The following is a 17,199-nucleotide window of genomic DNA, read 5'->3' as shown; positions in this document are numbered from 1 at the left end:
GTGTGTGTGTGTGTGTGTGTGTGTGCGTGTACGTGCACAATATGTATGTCCGCAAAGCACATGAAGAACGCACATATGCAGTGCCAAGCGCAGCCCGAAAGGCAGCGGCCAAAAGCACCGGGCAGGGCCTCTCGCTGACCTTTGAAAGAAGCATACACTCTGCTTGGAATGGCTGGGTGGCCTGCAATCGTTGCGGTCAAAGCACATGTGCATTTGTAACACCTCAACTCCCCATGGCAGCAATGTAAGCGCGCGGCGCACCTGGGTTGTTGATTTCCACCAGCGGTCAAGCATGCCGAAGAGAACCAACTGCAGTGCAGCGGAGCGCAATGGGTGGCATGTGGCACGACCGCATGCAGCACGGATCAGGCGGCCTCCCGGTCAGCGTAGCGGTGGGTCAAGGCATTGTGCGCTGTGCGCACGTCCGAGCTCATTGCCTGCATGGCACCATGCACGGCCGCATGGTGCTTCGCAATGGTTGGCTCTCATGCCATGGCCTTTCAACAGCAGTGACCTCGCCCCACCTGGTCCTCGGTGAGCTCCATGCTGGCCGCCACCTGGTCCCAGTGGCTCTGGGGCGGCTCGCAGCGGACGCCCGTCTCCAGGTCAATCACAATCAGCTGCAGGCCCAATGCATGACGGCAACAGGGGCGGTGTCAGACCACGGCGCGACCGAATGGCAAATAGGCTGTTGCCGAGCGAGAAGAAGGGATCCGGGTGTGAGGGTGCCGCATGGTCAAGGGGCTGCGGGGCTGCAGCTTCCGCAGGCGCCCGCCAGAGACCAGGAACGGGGCGCACCTCGAGTGCCCACGCATTGTCGTGCAGGAAGAGGGCGCCAAACCTCACCCCCATGTCAAACACGGCCTGGGGTTCGACAGGGCAGGCGCCGCGCCGCACAGAGGGCAGGTCAGGGAGGGTGGCAGCGTTCAGTGGGCATCGTGCAGGGCACACAAACTGCCTTGGCACGAATTGCCTTGGCATGAAATGCCTCAGAACATATTGCCTTGGCACAGCTTGCCTTGCAGTAGATTTGACTGTGGGACAATAGTGCATGACCCCGGGGCCTTTACCGGTTGGCAACTCTGGCGCAAAACCTGAGCAGCATCTGCTGCACAGTTGCCACCAATCCCAGCCCAAGATTGCATGCCCTGCCTGTGGGCCGTGCGGTTCGCGGAGACCGCATTGTGAGCGGGCAGTTTTGGCCACTGAGCCCTTACAGCGTTCCCCTGTGCTTGATCACTCATGAGCACATGCACGCGCACGCGTGCCCTCGCACGAACGCACGATCCCCCGCACACCAACTCCCTACACACGAACACACTCGCACCAACACACATGGGGACTCACACACATGCACACGCACCTGCTCAAGCCGTGCGCGCACGGGCGCGCCGCCGCGGTACTGGTGCACCAGCAAGGACAGCTCCAGCACGTGGGTCCGCCAGTACTCTCGAAACTCATCCCGGCTGCGGTTGACGCCCCGAGCGGCCACGATGCCCCTAAGGAACCTGACGGCACTCGCGCCCATGCCCGTGAGCCCGAGCGGCGCGCTCGCGCCCCTGCCGGCGCCCCCGGCGCCCCTGCCATCAGGCAGGGCCACGGCCGCGGCGGGGGCGCCGCGGGGCGGCGCCGCCGGGACCCCTGCTTCCTGGGCTAGCAGCCGCGATGTTGCGCTCCCCTCAGCACATGTATTGCCTATCGCAAAGCCGGGGCCCCCACCGTGGCCGCTGCCGCCGTCGCCACGGTCACCCCCAACATCGTCGTTGCAGCCGGCCTCCAGGGATCGGGAAAGGCCCTGCAGCTGCTCCTCGAGCGCGTCAAGCTCCGGCTGCGACGGCCCCGCGCTGGGGTCGCCGCGCGTCTCGGCTGCCACCAGGCGGTGCACCGTGGCGCCGGCGAGCCCCAAGGCATTGAGCAGCTGCAGCTGGGCCTGGTTTTGTAAGTTCCACCAGAAAAGTTGAGGGAGGGTCGCACGGGCGAGTCAGGCATGTGCTTTACAAAGTGCGTCCGCCCCTCTGTCATTCTTGCCGGAACTGTACTCTGCCCCACCTTGGCACGAATATTCTTCTGTGTCTCTTCCGCCAGTTGCTGCCGCCTCATGCGCAGCACACCCTCCAGGTGCGCTGTCAAGGAGACGTGGATGGGTGTGCGTTCGTTTCATGCCCCAATGGTGTGACATTTGCATGCGTCGCGGCTGCGAACCGGCGTCCCTTCCCTTTGCGGCACGAGTCAGCATGCAGTGTCGATGTGCGGTGGATGCGCTGGGCTGCTTGAAAAATAAACTCACCTACCATGTCATCCGCCGAAGCACGCGGGGCCTGTCTACCTGTATTTGATTGCGCATCATTGGAGATTCCCGACGTGTGCGACATCACGGACACTGTGTACACCGGAAGGTGTCACATGAATAATCACGTCAGCTTGTATCATAAATCGTTTGAATTGGGCGCCTGCGGATCAGCGATGGCAGATCCCAAGACGCTATTGCCTGAACGACGCAGTCGTTCGTAGGCGCCACTCGAACATGCCAAGAACTACTGAGATATTCTATTGTCATAGATACATTGAGGACTGGCAGCAGCCAGTTCTGATGGTTGAGATTGTTGGTCAACTCCACTGATCAACTGTCACATGCCATCTGGACCATTGCCCTGGGGCAGTTCTACATTGCAAAAACAGCTACTGTTGCTCACATCTCAGGAAGGAAGATTTGTTTGTTGAAAGAGATCATGATATATAGACAGGTTAGTACGCTGAAGTCAGAAGGATGCGCAAACGGCTGTGTGTGCGGGGCTCAGCGGAGCAGACTTACGATGCAAGCCGAGGAAGCTGGGGGCATGCACAGGCCCTTCTAGGCGTCCCCGTGTCAGACTTGTACACACCTGCGAAAGCACGGGGCGACGTCCGAGCAGCAGTATGTCCCAGGTTATGGAACGTTTACAACCCACCCTTTGCCGCACCGTACGAGCATTCGTGGTTGTTGTTATGAGGGCGGCGGCGCCAGGCGCGACGCAATGCCAGGAGGGACAGAAATGTGCAGTATGCACAGGCGGCGAGGCAAATGGCTTTCATTATTGCATGTGCTTTGATTTATGCCAGGTTAGCACTGATGTCTTGATTCCCGGAAGCTGCTTGCAGCAACAACAGTTGTTGTTTCATGGGCTGCCTCTGGCCGCCTCCATCGTGCCTTTGTTCTCTGGGCCAGAGAGACGTGCAACCTACTGTCCAAGTCCTTGGAATCAAAATACCTCATCGACGCTTCAGCACAGTAGACATCAACAACAGCTGAGGCTAGTGCCGCAAGTGTTACACATCATACGATGAATGTGGACAGGCTTCAATACAAGGAAGCCAAGTGATCAACAGGAGCATACGTGTGCTTGGCTCCCCTTGCATCATCAGTGAGGGCAGGCCTTCCACGTTCTGTTCATTCAGCGAGTGCAAGTGCAGCAAAACTGCATCAAGGGTGCTGTCACACGAAGACCTACGCTACCCCCTTCCTGCTGGCGTGCGAGGGCTACGCTGCCGGCCGCCGGTAACACGGCTTATGAGTGGACAAGTGATCATGCAGTAAGTGCGGCTGCTAAGCCAATTTTGCTGTCTTAAAGGCGCCAGCGCTGGTGCCTCCGGCTCACGTCCCAGCCCAAGTGCTTCATGACAACACAGAACATCCGTGTCGGGCGCCCGCCAGTCTTGTGTGCGGAGAGGGCAACGCTCAGGCCTGGCGCTAAGGGCGTGGCAGAGAACGGCATGCATGCTGCGCCCACCGCAACCGGGGGCTCCCATGCCGCGCTCCGGGCTATTCGCCCGCACGAAAAGGGCGGGCAGGACAAGATGCAGTATACAAAACTCATAGGCCAGGCTCGCGGCGCATGACGCCCCCCTTCCCCACTGGTACCAAGTCGCGCCAACAGGGATCACATGCATCTTCCTTCAGCAGTACACCAACAACACACGCCCCGCCATGCACCTTCAGCAATGCATCAAGATGCCCGCCCGAATATGCGAAAACTGCCACGACGCGCACGCGCGCAAAGCCACGCACCGCACGCGTCACGCAGGCGCGCGGCGCTGCTGGCGCGTGAGCGAATCCAACACTGCGGCCAGCAGGCAGGAGGGGGAGGGCAGGTAGGGCCAGCTTGAGAGGTACGCCTCCGCCAGCTGCTCCGGCGCCAGCGCCGACGCGTGTGCGATCACGGCAAACGCCATCGCGTCGGCTAGAAACAATCCATGTGCGCGCTCCAGCCGCGCGAGCACGTGGGCCAGCGTCTTGGGGTCGGGCCCGGGGGCGCGCGGCCCCTGCTGCAGCAAGCAGTGCTCCGCCGCGAGGGCCGCAGTGACGCGGCGCCACCACTCGCTCAGGTGCAGCAGGGTGGTCGCCTGCGGGCCGGGGGGCGCATGTGCGTGTGGGTGCTTGCGCAAACTAGTGGTGTGCGCCTCATCAAGGGCCTGAGAAACCGAATAAACATTGCATCCCACGAAAGACGCCCCCCAAAAATCACCCAGTGCAGCCCCACGAGGGCGCCGCCGCAGGCAAGTTGGCGTCGCACAACGGGGCGGCCGGCTCACCGCGCCCGCGCCTACGGCCATGCACGTCGCCACGCGGTCCCACAGGCTGCTCGGCGGCTCCCCCTCTTCGCCGCTTTCCAGGTTTGTAGCAAACAGCTCCAGCGCCCAGCGCTGGGACACCAGACAGCCGCACAGCCGGGACCCCATAGACAGCAGGGCCTGCGGGCATGGAGTTGGAAGGTTCAGTTGAACAGCAAGGTGCACTCAGGGCGGCGAGGCCGAATTGGCAATGGGAACAGACGGCGTGTGCCGCCCGGCGGCCGAGCAACGGTGCCGTGCTAGGTCCAGTGGTTGGGGGCGGAGCAGGGAGGAGTGGACAGGGCCAGAGCAGGGCCGCATGCGGGTGGGGTCGCGCGCCTGCTCGAGCCGCGCGCGGCTGGCCGCGCCGTTGCGGTGCTGGTGGCACAGCATCGCCAGCCGCATCACGTGCTCGCGCCACCAGCCCACGAACTCGGCCTTGCTGCCATCCAGGCCGCGCGCGGCCACGACGCTGCGGACGGGGGTATTTGTGGGAGGGCGAGGAAGGGGTGTGTCGGAGCGAAGCACGGCAATGTGCGGCTGCCGCCCCGCCCTCAAGGCGCCGCCTGCAGCTGGAAGGGGCGAGGCCGCCGCGCGGGGCGCCTGAACGCCGACGGCCACCCACCTCTTGAGAAACTCAGAGGCGCTGACCCCAACAGCCCCGGTGGATCCCCTGCCGGCTTGGTCGCCGCCGCGCGCCCCGCCCCCGCCCTCGCTGACTCCGCTCGGCCGGCCACCAAAACCGTGCGGCTGCCAAACGCTGCCCAGGGTGGCTGCACCAAGCCCGCCAGCCGTCGAGCCGGTGTCATGGCTGGTGGCGGGGGCCGGCCACAGCGCCAGCCCCGGGGCGAGGTGGCGGCCGAGGGGCGTCAGGGTGGAGGGGTCGCTGCTGCTCTGCACGAGGGTGCCGCTGCCAATGTTGCTGCTGCCGAGGGCAAAGGTCACCTCGCCTCCCACGCCCGTGGCCCCGGCGCCGCCGGCGCGGGGGCTGCAGCAGGCGCAGCTGCCGAGCAGCTGCGCTTGCAGGTCGAGAGAGGCTAGCATCTGCTCGGTGCAGTCCCCGTCACGGGACAGCAGCTGCTGGAGCGCGGATCTCGCCAGCAAGATGACTTGCAGCGCCGCAACGTGCGCCTGGCACGCCACAACGCGTGGTAGGGGGTGGGGTGAAGGGCAGAGGTGGGGAGCAGTGGGGGCTGGCACGCGCGTAGCACAACCCTGCGAGTGCCCCAAACACACGTCGTTGGGCACACCCGCAGCCGGCCTTGCCGCCACTCACCCGTGCGCGTGCATTGACGGACTGCTCGATGCCAAGTTGCTGTTGCCCATACTCCAGCTGCTCCTCCAGACGTGCTGTGCCAGGAGCAAGGCAGCACATCGATCGGGCAGAGAGTCAGCAGGGCAGTCGGGGCTCGGCTGGCGCCAGTGCTTTGCGCATGACGGGTGCTATGCACATGATGATGCCTCACCGACTACTTTTGTAAGCAGTTCCTTTGTCTTCTTGCGCTTCTCCTGCCCCGCGCCGAGCTCCTGGGACATCCGGTGGGACGCTGCCAGGATCCACGATAACTATTCCAAGGCCATCGCGCAGCGCTGCTGATCGTTCATTCCTTGCAATTGCTGCCGCCACTGGCTGCCTCGGGAGGGTGGTCGCAACAAGGGCGGGCAACGGCGATTACGTGGCGATTGTAATGATCAAACTGACATGCGATGCGTTTGTGCGGGCTTTCTACGGCGCGGTGTGGGTCTGTGCAGCACTCGGCAAGCACGGCACGTACGCTTGCCTGGCGGTCACTGGTCACTGTTTGGGCGCATTGGCGGGCTGCTGGTGTGGTGCAGGGCCGCCGGGCCATCTGTCCAAGCAAAATGTTCAGTCGTCATCAGAAACATGGGATTCCTGCACTTGACGTGTATCATACAAGATCCGCCATGAACGCGCGCGGCGGTTCATCGCCCTCGGTGGGGAAACCGCCCACCCCTGAACAACGGGGGCGGCTGGATTGTCTTGGCTTGCATAACGAGACCAGTCTCCTTGCTCACGCTTCCTTCCAGTCAAGCCCACCGCCTTCCCCGTCCATGTCTGCCTGGAAGGGAGGCGGCAGCGGCGCAGGCTGCGGGGCGGTGCGGCGTCGAGGGTGAGCGGCCATGTGAGCGGCTGTCGGCTGCAGCCCACTGCTGTGAGAAAGCAGGGCCCAACTGCCACGGCGGTGGCTGTGGCGTGGCGGCAATAGATCTTCTTGCAATGCCGTGCATACGGCAGCATGCTGCAGAATGCGGGTGGTTGAATACTGCAGAACGCGGGCGGTCGAGGATCAAAAGCGGTTGTTTGGGGTCGTAAACCAGCAAGAGTACTGCAGTAAGGGGTGTGGACGAGACGCAGGCATTCTAAACACGGCATGAGCATGCAGCGCTGTATATGCAGCCCAGTGCCTGCAGTTTCCATGCAGACTCCTTGACATGACTGCCAGTAATGAGCGGTGGCCTACCAAGGATGCCTTAGCAGCTACTTGAGTGAGGTTTGCTGTGTGGGTTACCAGGTGTGGTACTGTAGGTAGCGTTTTTTTTTTGCAAGTCACAGCAATGCCAAGGTGTTCTTGCGTGTATGGCCAGGGCCATGCGTACAGGAGGCCTGGTCCTGTGGCGGGGTGCGGGTGCAGAGCGAGGGCGCCCGAACCCAAGGGTGTGCCCGCTTGGCCGTCAAGGCAGGAATTACCGCGCAACTGTTCCAGGTGACTGAACCTTTCTCCCCGAGCTAGTTTGATCTATGTTACCCGTACCAGCCTCTCACACCTCTACGCTACGGTAGCTCAACTCATCAACACCAGTGAACGATCTGTGACGGGTTCCTGATAGACGAGCGGAAACTTTGAGGACTCGCGATTGCGAGTGTGCTCTGGCAGCAGCACAACGAGGGGCTACGAAGGTGGAGGCGCGCCGACACCGCTCGCCAACGGGCGCGGCACTGCTGGTGCTGCAGGAGACAGCTCCAGCTGAGGGCGGGGCCCTTGCGAGCCAACGCGGCTGTGCACAGCACCAGAACCCAAGTCATGGGGCTTCATGATTCAAGAGGTGAGGTGTAGGTAGCCGCGGCTGCGGTACACGCAGCAACAACAGGCGCACGCCAGGTGCAGTGACACAGTGACACTGGCTACAAGGCAGATCGCGCACATGCCTTGCCACTGCCTGCTTTGCACCCCAGCGCTTCCACAATGCTGCTGATCACGCCTCCACCCTCCTCAACACACCCACCTGCCTCATGCTCCCCTTGCCCGTGCCTGCACGCGTCGTTGCCGCATGCCGACCTGCTCCCGCAGTGTGAGTGAGGGGAGGGTGCCGGCGATGCAAAGCCGCGCCTGCTGCGCGCTGTGCGCGCATCACATGCTGCTTTGGTCCCTGGATCTTGGATGCCGCCCTCCGCTGCGTGCAGTTGACGAGCTGCTTGGCGCAGACCTACGCCCAGGGGCCCGTCCCCTGGAGTGAGCAAACGTCGGCCGTCACAATGACCACCCGCGTCTGCGGCCCCACCTCTCCTCTTTCTGCCATACCCATGCTCATTCCCAGAATCTTGGTGCTGGCCCTCATGTTTTCAACGGGCGTCCTGCTGCAGCTGCTGGTGAGCGCGCGCCGAATGCCGCCACCCTCATCAGGCGTGGCCCTCCGCTCCTGGCCCCCGTGAGCAGCACCCTCGCAGCCAGCTGCGCCCCGTGCTTTGGTGGCAGCTGCGGGCCTGCGCCTTTTCAGACCACCCCATCCTGTTGCTCACCCTCACCCATGCCTCCCCCTCTCCACCCCGTCCCCCCTTGAAACCTGACAGGGCTGCGTGCTGTACCGCAACTACTGGCCCATGCTGACGGGCATCATGTACGTGCTGGTGCCGATGCCGTACCTCTTCTTTGGAGGCGGGACGGACACCTACGGATACAGCAGCATCGCCAGCGGGTGCGCCTCTGCCATGACAGACCAGACGCGCCGGCGTTATCGTATCATTTGGCCGTCGTGCATCTTTGTTGGGGGTGGTGCCCTTTTGTCCGGCGCGTTTGCGTTGCGCCACAGCGCCCTGCCTGCGGGGTCTTTGGCGGCGGCGGCTCGCGGCCGTGCCGTGTGGGCACACAATCTACAGCGCAGCACGCAAATCATCGCCCCGACCGGCCACGGCACTGACCCCTGTTTGTCCGTGGCGATGGCTGCAGGTGGGTCGACGCGGGCAAGTTCCTGACTGGATTCTCCGCGGTGGGGTCGATCGCGATCCCCGCCATCCTGGCGCACGCTCAGGTGGGGCCATAGGGCATGCTGATCACACAGCGCACCCGGTGGGCGCGGCGGAGCCCGCTGGCGCCGCCTGACAGCCAGGCCTGCGCATTCGCAATCGGGCTCTCCGCCTAACCGATCCCGTCTTGCAGGCGCTCGTCGTGCCCCTGTGAGTGCTCTGAGGCCAGGAGCATCGGTCCGATGGCGCCCCAACACTGTGCCCCTGCGCCCCGCCGCGGCGCGCCAGGTCATCACCACGGGGGCGCTGCTGATGGAGCTGGCCGCGGTGTTTGTGCTGGGCGCCACGTTCCTGGTGTACGACTACTTCGCCAGCCAGGACAGCGGCTATTGACACGGGGTTCAGGACGGACAGCAGCGGCTGCCAGAAAAGCAGACAGCGGCGGCTGACAGAGGAGCACGCCGCAGCCACTGATACAATCGTGCAGCAGCTGCTGACAAAGGCAAGAGCTCTCGAAGTGGGAAATGGGCAGCGGCTGCTTAGTGAGGGACGGACAGCAGTTGCGCCGCATCTATATTGGGGCCGGCTGCTGGCATCGCCGCGGCTGGGAACATGCCATTGCGGTAGAGGGGCTCGCCTGCGAGCCACCCGCCGCACAGGTGTCACCGGCAGCGTGTGCGTTGCGAGCGGCTAGCCTGCTGCTAGCTGCTTCTCGCTTCAACACCTGCCCCTCAGCTGGTTGCATCTTGACCGCCCCTGGTACGGGCCACCCTTTGCAAATCACGACACAGAGTTGTGAAAATACACACAGCTTGGCTAGGGCTGGACGCATTGTGCGTAGGAGGTACCCTATATGGTGCTTAGGAGTCACTTTCAACGTGTGTGGCAGTATGACTGTGAAAGCTGATGGCTCCTGCCCGGGGCCTCTGCAAGACCGCAACACTACAAGAAGGAAGTGGTTGCCAGCTTACAAGGGTGGCGAGCGGGTCCAAACAAGTCGCGCTCTGGCTCTCCTCGCTGCTGCTGTACTTCGGCCTTTCCTGAAAACATACGCGCAAGAGCCACCGGCAATAAAGAAGCACAGTGCACCCAGCGCTAGAGTCTGCCTGTATGTCGTTTTGTTCTCACACTTTTTTGTGATGGGTCAGCTGCCTAACAACATCGCGCCCGCCTCGGCCGTATGTGGAGGAATGGGGTCAGGCCAAGGGCAAGGGGAGCAAACAGGGACGTCTCTGATCTCTCTGAGGCATGCATCATCAGATGTTCACCTCCTCAGCTTCCTCAGGAAAGCCGGAATTTCAACAGCGCCCGCCTGAGCGCCGCCGCGCGGGCGCCCACCAACCAGCCCCGCCGGGCCGCCGATCGCGCCGCCGGCCGACCTCGATGCCGGCTGCGCGGGCATCGGCGGCGGCGCAGACTCGCGCGGCGTGTAGCTTGCGTGCGCCGCCTCGGGCTGCCGGTGGGCGGCCGCCGCGGCGGCGGGTGCGGCGCGGGTGGGCGCGGCGCCCTTGGGGCCGACGCCGGTCGCTATCAAGGTGATCATGACCTGCAGCAAAGGATGGAAGATGGTGAATGAGCATGCAGCATGGCGGTGGGACAAGTCAACAGCTGAAAATCAGCGGCACAGCAGCCACCGGCAGCCCATGCATCCGGCCAGCGACGGCAGCGGCTGCGCTTTGCGGCGCGGCTGCCCCCCACCTCGTCCTGCAGGGCTGGGTCGACGACGGCGCCGAATATGACGTTGGCGTCGGGGTCCACCAGATCGTAGATGATCTCGGCGGCGGCGTTGACCTGGGGGACGAGGTTGTCGTGGAGGGGCAGAGGGTCGCTGGTTAACTCCGGCTCTGGGCCCAGATCACGGTGCAAAGAGGCAACAAGCTAGTGCGGTCGGTTTTTGCGTGTATGTGTGTGTGTGTGTGCGTGCGCCCGCGCAAGTGCAGCAAGCACGGCGAGGAGCGCATGCAGCCGCTGCAGCTTGCTGTCGAGTGGGCAGCCCGCGGTGGTTACCCCCCCTAACCTCGTGGAGCGTCATGTCCTCGGGCCCCGTGATGTTGTACACGATGCCGGTCGCCTGCTCAATGCCCACCTGGGGGTGGCGCGAGGGAGGGGGGGATGCAGTGTCGGCGCGGTGCAGGGGAGGGCGTCACGTGGGGTTGCCATGGCACGGGGGCCGGAAGGGGACTGGCCGCCGCCGCAACCATCGGGCTTGGGGGAGGTCGGGCTACGGCACAGAGATCTGTGGCACGTCGGACCCCGGGGTGCGGAACCCGGCCATGGCCGACCGCATTCTCAGGTGGGAAGGGCGGCTGCGCCTGCCCCCCACCGCGGCGAGGGGGGCAGGGGGATAGGCGCACCTCGAGCAGCGGGCTGCTGGTGGCCATCAGCGCGGCCTCGCGCGCGCGGTCCTTGCCGCCCGCGTAGCCCTGGCCCATGAGGCTGCTGCCCGCGTTGGACATGATGGCGCGCACCTGGGGGTGCGGCGGGGCGCGCCGTGGGAGCGCGCATTGCATTAGGACCGTGCGTCCGCGTGTGTCTGTTGGGGGCGCAGCACGCTGCATGCGCCTGAAAGCGGCAGCCCGCAACTACTGTGGTTGATCCGCGATGCGACGCCCGCCTCGATTGCAACACTGCCGCGCCAACTGACTATCTCCATAGCCCACCCATCCGCAGCCGCCCCTCGTCCTTCCTATTCCCCGAATCCCCCCTCTCTCTGCTCACATCCGCAAAGTCGACGTTAACCAGCCCGGGCACTGTGATGATGTCACTGATGCCGCGCACGCCGCTGCGCAGGACGTCGTCCGCCACACGAAACGCGTCCCCAAGAGGCAGGTTGGGGTCGACAGCTGGGGAGGGTAGGCAGGGTAGCAGGCGGGCACGGCGAGCCATGTCGGCAGGGCAGGCAGAGAGGGACCGACGTGCATGCATGCTCAGCGTGATTCAGCAACAAGCCAGGGATGGCAGTTCGTGCGGGTGAGCGTGATGGACACCTTAACCCGTTCGCGGGGGCACCAACCCTGCAGCAGCCTGTCGTTGGGGATTGTGATGAGCGTGTCCACATTGGCCTGCAGGTCGCTCAACGCCCCGCGAGCCTGGTTCAGGCGCTGCCGCCCCTCAAACGTGAACGGCACCGTCACAATCCTGCAGTATGAGTGAGCCAAGGGGGCGAGGGGGGGGGGTTGGCATATGAGCCATGAGAGGCGCAGCGTCGCAGCCGAGTGTGCAATGTGTCCGAAATGTGACTTGGCAGGCTCCTGGCAGCAGCCGGCCGGCAGTTGACCCTGCCACCCTGGTCATGTTGCGCACCCAACAGTCAGGATGCCCATCGCACGCGCCGTCGCCGCCACCACAGGTGCCGCGCCGCTGCCGGTGCCGCCGCCCATGCCGGCCTGGAGGGGCGAGGGCCAGGGGCAGCATTAGCTACAGCGCCGATGGCAGGACGAGCGCTCAAGTTGGCAAGTATGAGCCCCACCGACTCGCAGCACCCTCCCCAGCCAAAGGACGCTGCACGTCACGCTCCCTAATCCAGGCACCTCACCGTGACAAACACCATGTCGGCGCCCGCGAGTGCCTCCTCCAGCTCTACGCGGCTCTCGTTGGCGGCTTTCTGCGAGTCCGTTATGTTGGGGCCAACCGACTGGTCAACGAGGTGCTGACAAGACGTGCGCACACGCATGGGGTGAGCAAGCCACACGCCAGCGCCTCGGCACGCTACGTCTCTTGTACTCGCACTCCCGTTTGCCCAGCAAATGACCAGCCTCGTCGCACCGTCCCGATTTCCGGGTTGCCGCCGGCCCCGAGCCCGCGCGTCAGCTGCCCGCCAATCTGGATCTTCCGCCGAGCGTCCACGGGCGATGCCGCGATTGCCTGCGCGTCTGTGTTCGCGATCCACAGCTCGACGCCATGCAGGCTGCCCTGCATCATGCGGTTGACCGCATTGGACCCGCCGCCGCCAACGCCAAACACCTGGGTTGAGGGTGCGGGTTGAGGGTGCGGAGATGCATTCCTGCTGGGAAGGGTTTGACCGGTGCGCCACCAATTGACAGGTGCACGACAGAAGCACAGCGTCGGCGCATGATGCACTCGGCCTCAACGCTGGCGTCAGAGCTGCCACAATCATGCATGCCTAGCACAGCACAGGCCAACTGCGCAACAGGACAGATCACGCTGCGTGCGGTTGACTGGCTCGCCGACCCACACGTGGCAGCGCTGGGCCCTGCACATATGCTACATACACACGGAGATCCCACCTTGATGGTAGCCTGGTTGTATTGCTGGTTCTGCGTCGCGCGAGTCTGTACGCTGTCTCTGGCAGCGACACTTGGGGGCAGCCACAGCCCCTGGTCCTGTCGGTTGACAGAACACCTGATAGGCCGAAGAACATGGCTGCTCGCCGGCCTGGCAAATCGCTGAGGGCCGCGGGCCCCGCGGGCCGAAGTGTGCACTGGCTGCTGAAGCATCGCGATATCTGCTGTGCTGTCTGTATTTTAGCGTCCTGGTCAAACGCTTTGGTGGTTCAAACAAGCCTGAAGACCTCAAGACTTGTGATCTCGAAGTTCAAATACTGGCGGGTCGTTGGCTCTTGTTGGGATCGCTGCAGTCACACGCTGTGCAGGAGGCCGTGGCCAAATTGCGAGGGATATATTGTACTACACAATTGCGGGCTACCGTATTCAGGGCTTGACTGGTGCCCTTTGACGCGGGGGTGTGCAAGAGCTGTCTCTGTGGCGACCGCGTGACGTAGTACGAGGGGCACTTTGCGAGGTAGGCCTCCCCTGTGTGGCCGCCCCTTCCTTAACCAGTAAAACCAAGCTAGCAATAGATTCCTGCCCCAATACGTTCCATACTGGCAAGGGATGGAATCTTTGATGGATCGCAGCTCGGTGCACAATCGGCACCGGCGAGGGGGGGCCACCAGAGGCTTACTGCATGGGTGGCTTGTGTGATTCTGCTGGTGGTGGCTTTGTGAAACTTGTGTGCATTGTTCTGACTTGCAGCCCCGTCTAACTCTCATTTCGCACCCATTAGTCAAGCCCCCGTCGTTAGCGGCCGACAAGGGTCCGTTTGCGCCGCATTGTGCCAGCAATTGCTCTTGGCAATTTGATGAACTGCAAGGGTGGCGGGCTGCAACCTTGCTGGCGCAGTCAACCTTGTGACAATGAACTACGTCGGTTCTGGTCAACAGCAGGTGTGCTGCCTAACCCAGCAGCTTGTGTGCTGTGCCGGGCACCTTGCAACTCCAACTTGGCTCTGTGCTTGCTGATATTGTTGCCCCTTATGTGTATGCTTGCTGGCAGATCCGTTGGAAGGTTAGGAATGAGGAGGTCCGCTCTAATGAGCGCGAGACCGATGGCAGTGATGCTATGGTATGAGTAACTTATCTATCTATCTATCTTGCAACAAGTGTCACATCAGCATAAGGGCTGCCAACGTGCGGGCAAACAGTTGATGTCGTCGCTTCAGTGAACCCCTGTGGGTGCCAGCAGCCTCGGTCCAGGCAGTTGCCACTGCTGCATCGGCTTGATTTGCACAGCTGGCAGGAATCGCACAGGAGGGTTGCTGTGTTTGACTCCACGAGTGAATCAGCTGGCGCACAGCGGTGTGCCGCACAGCTGAAAAGCACAATGACATACTCTTACTCAGGCTGGTGAACGACTTTTGGTGGCAGTGTCGAGGAGGAATGCAGGGCGTGCAGAGGGTCACGCTGCCTTGGCAGTGCTCAATACCCCACTGACATACGGAGGTGCGGTACAGCATATCACGATCAACCCCCGTTCCCGTGTCATACCCCTCGTGCTGGACACCCCCCCTCAAGCAATACAGTAACACACATCAATTACACACACCTTAATCACTCTGCAAGCTCGCAAATCCATGTGGCCAGCCTGCTCATGTTGCAGAGCAATGCGCATCTCTCCTCCAGGCCAGCTCCAGGCTGACCCCTGGCGTCATCAGCCTGTACCTGGTACTTTTGCACACTACACAAACTGCATGACTAATACCTCTTCAAATCAACTAGCCTGCCGATCTGACGTCGTGCATACAGCCCTGCGCATACATACACACCATCCTGGGCCAGATCTGAGATCCGCCTTCGTGTCGACTGCCAATTCAAATCCTGAGCGAGCCTTTGACTTGACATACTGTTGCAATACATAATACATCGAGCGACATGCCTTAGCACCAGTGGGGTGTCATTTCGCCCGTTCCCAGCTCGATAGGCATCGAGATGAGCCAGGACAGCTTGGGCGCCGCGTTGGATGCGGAGCTGTTTGGTTCCGAGGACGATCAGGGCAACGAGGATGGTCCGGGTGATCCGCCCGCTGCCGCGGCGCAGCAGCACGAGCAGCAGCGGCAGCGACGAGCCCCTACCGTCGACTCTGGCGACGCGGCGGGTGAGGACAAGGAGGGCGGAGGCAACGGTATTGATGACGAGGAGGATGTAGGAGACGACCCTTTTGCTGCCCTTGACGATATGGAGACCGCAGAAGCAGCCGAGGCAACTGTCAAGGGGCAGGGGGCGGCTGTGGGCGATACGTGCCCCCACCCCGGGTACATGGGCGGCCTTTGCTTCCGCTGCGGCGCGCCAAAGCCCGAAGACGACGACGAGGGCGGCGCAGCGGGCGCCGCGTGGGCGAGCGCCGCCGTGGCGGGGCCCGCCGCGCGCGGCGCCGGGGGTGCGGCCGGTGGCGGCGGCGGCAACGGCGGCGGCAGCAGCATGAGGATCAAGCACCTGCACACGAGGCAGGCCGTTGAGGTGGGGCGATCACGCCTCACCCGCAGCGACACACCCATTCGCAGGCAGCCTTGCGTAGTCCTAGCCAACACCTCAAAGCTAGCTAGCATGATCATTACCCCAGGCCGCGGCCAACCTCGCCGCATCCGCCCACCGCCCGTCGGCCCCGTCGTGGTGACCTCCATGCCAGGTCAGCGCCGAGGAGGCCGCCCGCATCACCGCGAGCGCCATCCCGTCCCTGCTGGCGAGCCGCCGCCTGGTGCTGGTGCTGGACCTCGACCACACGCTGCTCAACAGCGTGAGGGAGGGTGACGTCAGCGAGGCGGAGCGCCCGCTGCTGGCAGAGATTCTGGCGCGACAGAGGGCGGCGGAGGCCGCGGCACGGCGGCGGCAGCAGCAGCAGCAGCAGCAGCAGCAGCAGCAGCAGCAGCAGCAGCAGCAGGAACAGCAGCAGCAGCAGCAGCAGCAGGAGGCGGAGACGGCCGAGGGAAAGCCGGCTGCGCAAGAGGGTGCTGTTGCTCAAGGCGGCTCGAGTGAGAATGGGGGCGAGGGCGAGGAGGGGGGCAAAGACGGGCAGCAGCAGCGGGCAGCGCAGGAAGAGGAGCAGGGTGCGGCGCCCCCATCATCGTCGCGCGCATCGGGCGCCGACGGCGCCGAGCCGCAGCTGGCCTCGACCAGCGGCGACGCGGTGGAGGCCGCGGGCAAGCGGCTGCTGCCCCCGAGCCTGGGCCACTGGTGGCCTCCGCTCCTGTACCACCTGTCACACTGCCGGCTGTGGACCAAGCTGCGGCCGGGGGTTCGAGAGTTTTTGAACGTGAGGAGCGGGGCGGGCGGCGGGGCTTGGGGACTATGGGGGCTGACGAGGGGAGGCGTGTGTGGGATGGAGGTGGAAGGGAAAAGCCGCCATGCCTCAGCCTGCGCTCGTGCTGAGGGTTGCTAGATGCAGGTCCGTGTTGGAACTGGCGCATGCTGCAGACGCAGCAGTCAAATTTCACCCGGCCACGCGTTGCGGCGTGAGGCGCAACGCGTGCCGCCGACTGCCCGCCACGTCGTCCCTCCATAACCCCCCAAGGCCCGAATAAATATGAGCGGCTCCCCCTTCACTTCATGAGCCCCGCGACCCCAGCATGCAAGCTCTGTCATCTTTGACATGACCCCCTGTTCTTTGCCACTTCAGCACATTGGTCACCGCTCCCTGTACCAAACAGCACTTGCGCATGAGCGCAAACACACACACACACACTCAAAAAAGCACACAAAAAGTATACACACACAGACACTTAAAAGCACACACACAGAGCACACACTGAAAATGTACACACACATACATGCACACACCGCACCCCCTTCAGGAGGCGGCCACCATGTACGAGCTCCACATCTACACAATGGGGGACAGGGCCTACGCGCGGGAAATAGCAGCACTGCTGGACCCGGGGGGCCGCCTCTTCGCCGGCCGCGTCGTCAGCGCAGGCGACAGGTCAGACCCCCACCCGCACCTCTGTCGAAGCTCCAAACGCAAAACCTCTGCCAGCCGGCGCCCTGCACGCTCATGCGTCGCCGGACGGCCTCGCGCCTGCAAGCACCTACGCTTGTCCGCGCGCCGCGGGGCGCACGCGTCCGTTTGCCCCCCCTGTCCAGCATTCCAGCTGACCGCCAATGCGCGGAATGTTCC

At 63.5% G+C, this 17,199-nt stretch overlaps 5 protein-coding genes across 5 annotated transcripts in view; 2 read left to right on the top strand and 3 right to left on the bottom strand.

The window, feature by feature from the left end:
- Positions 1–1,528, bottom strand: part of MNEG_2988 (IMPACT family member in pol 5'region) — a gene marked incomplete at both ends in the record, with an annotated part of 5,696 nt that extends 4,168 nt beyond the window's left edge. The window contains 4 exons of the mRNA XM_014048537.1: positions 262–309; positions 525–620; positions 799–864; positions 1,364–1,528. Coding sequence (XP_013903991.1) covers positions 262–309; positions 525–620; positions 799–864; positions 1,364–1,528 — 375 coding nt within the window. The remainder of the gene's footprint in view (positions 1–261; positions 310–524; positions 621–798; positions 865–1,363) is intronic.
- A 2,525-nt stretch (positions 1,529–4,053) lies between these two features.
- Positions 4,054–6,123, bottom strand: MNEG_2987 (hypothetical protein; the record flags this gene model as incomplete). Its single annotated transcript, XM_014048536.1, has 6 exons — positions 4,054–4,380; positions 4,570–4,728; positions 4,888–5,059; positions 5,213–5,718; positions 5,864–5,937; positions 6,054–6,123. The coding sequence occupies 6 exons, from the start codon at positions 6,121–6,123 to the stop codon at positions 4,054–4,056; spliced, it is 1,308 nt and encodes a 435-aa protein (XP_013903990.1).
- A 2,008-nt stretch (positions 6,124–8,131) lies between these two features.
- On the top strand, positions 8,132–9,184 carry MNEG_2986 (Vacuolar protein sorting-associated protein-like 55; the record flags this gene model as incomplete). Its single annotated transcript, XM_014048535.1, has 4 exons — positions 8,132–8,197; positions 8,399–8,523; positions 8,775–8,856; positions 9,080–9,184. 4 exons carry the CDS (start codon positions 8,132–8,134, stop codon positions 9,182–9,184), a joined length of 378 nt encoding a protein of 125 aa, XP_013903989.1.
- Positions 9,185–10,055: 871 nt separating this feature from the next.
- On the bottom strand, positions 10,056–12,709 carry MNEG_2985 (cell division protein FtsZ; the record flags this gene model as incomplete). Its single annotated transcript, XM_014048534.1, has 9 exons — positions 10,056–10,337; positions 10,490–10,582; positions 10,809–10,877; positions 11,146–11,259; positions 11,510–11,634; positions 11,805–11,929; positions 12,095–12,177; positions 12,327–12,395; positions 12,557–12,709. 9 exons carry the CDS (start codon positions 12,707–12,709, stop codon positions 10,056–10,058), a joined length of 1,113 nt encoding a protein of 370 aa, XP_013903988.1.
- Positions 12,710–15,017: 2,308 nt separating this feature from the next.
- MNEG_2984 (hypothetical protein) lies at positions 15,018–17,177 on the top strand (the record flags this gene model as incomplete). Its single annotated transcript, XM_014048533.1, has 4 exons — positions 15,018–15,545; positions 15,715–16,338; positions 16,877–16,987; positions 17,166–17,177. The coding sequence occupies 4 exons, from the start codon at positions 15,018–15,020 to the stop codon at positions 17,175–17,177; spliced, it is 1,275 nt and encodes a 424-aa protein (XP_013903987.1).
- Between the last annotated feature and the right edge of the window lie 22 nt (positions 17,178–17,199).

The sequence above is a fragment of the Monoraphidium neglectum genome (assembly GCF_000611645.1).
Source record: "Monoraphidium neglectum strain SAG 48.87 unplaced genomic scaffold scaffold00359, whole genome shotgun sequence".
NCBI classification, from domain to species: Eukaryota; Viridiplantae; Chlorophyta; class Chlorophyceae; order Sphaeropleales; family Selenastraceae; genus Monoraphidium; species Monoraphidium neglectum.
Note: the sequence above shows the minus strand (reverse complement) of the source record. Positions and strands in the feature narration are given on the sequence as shown.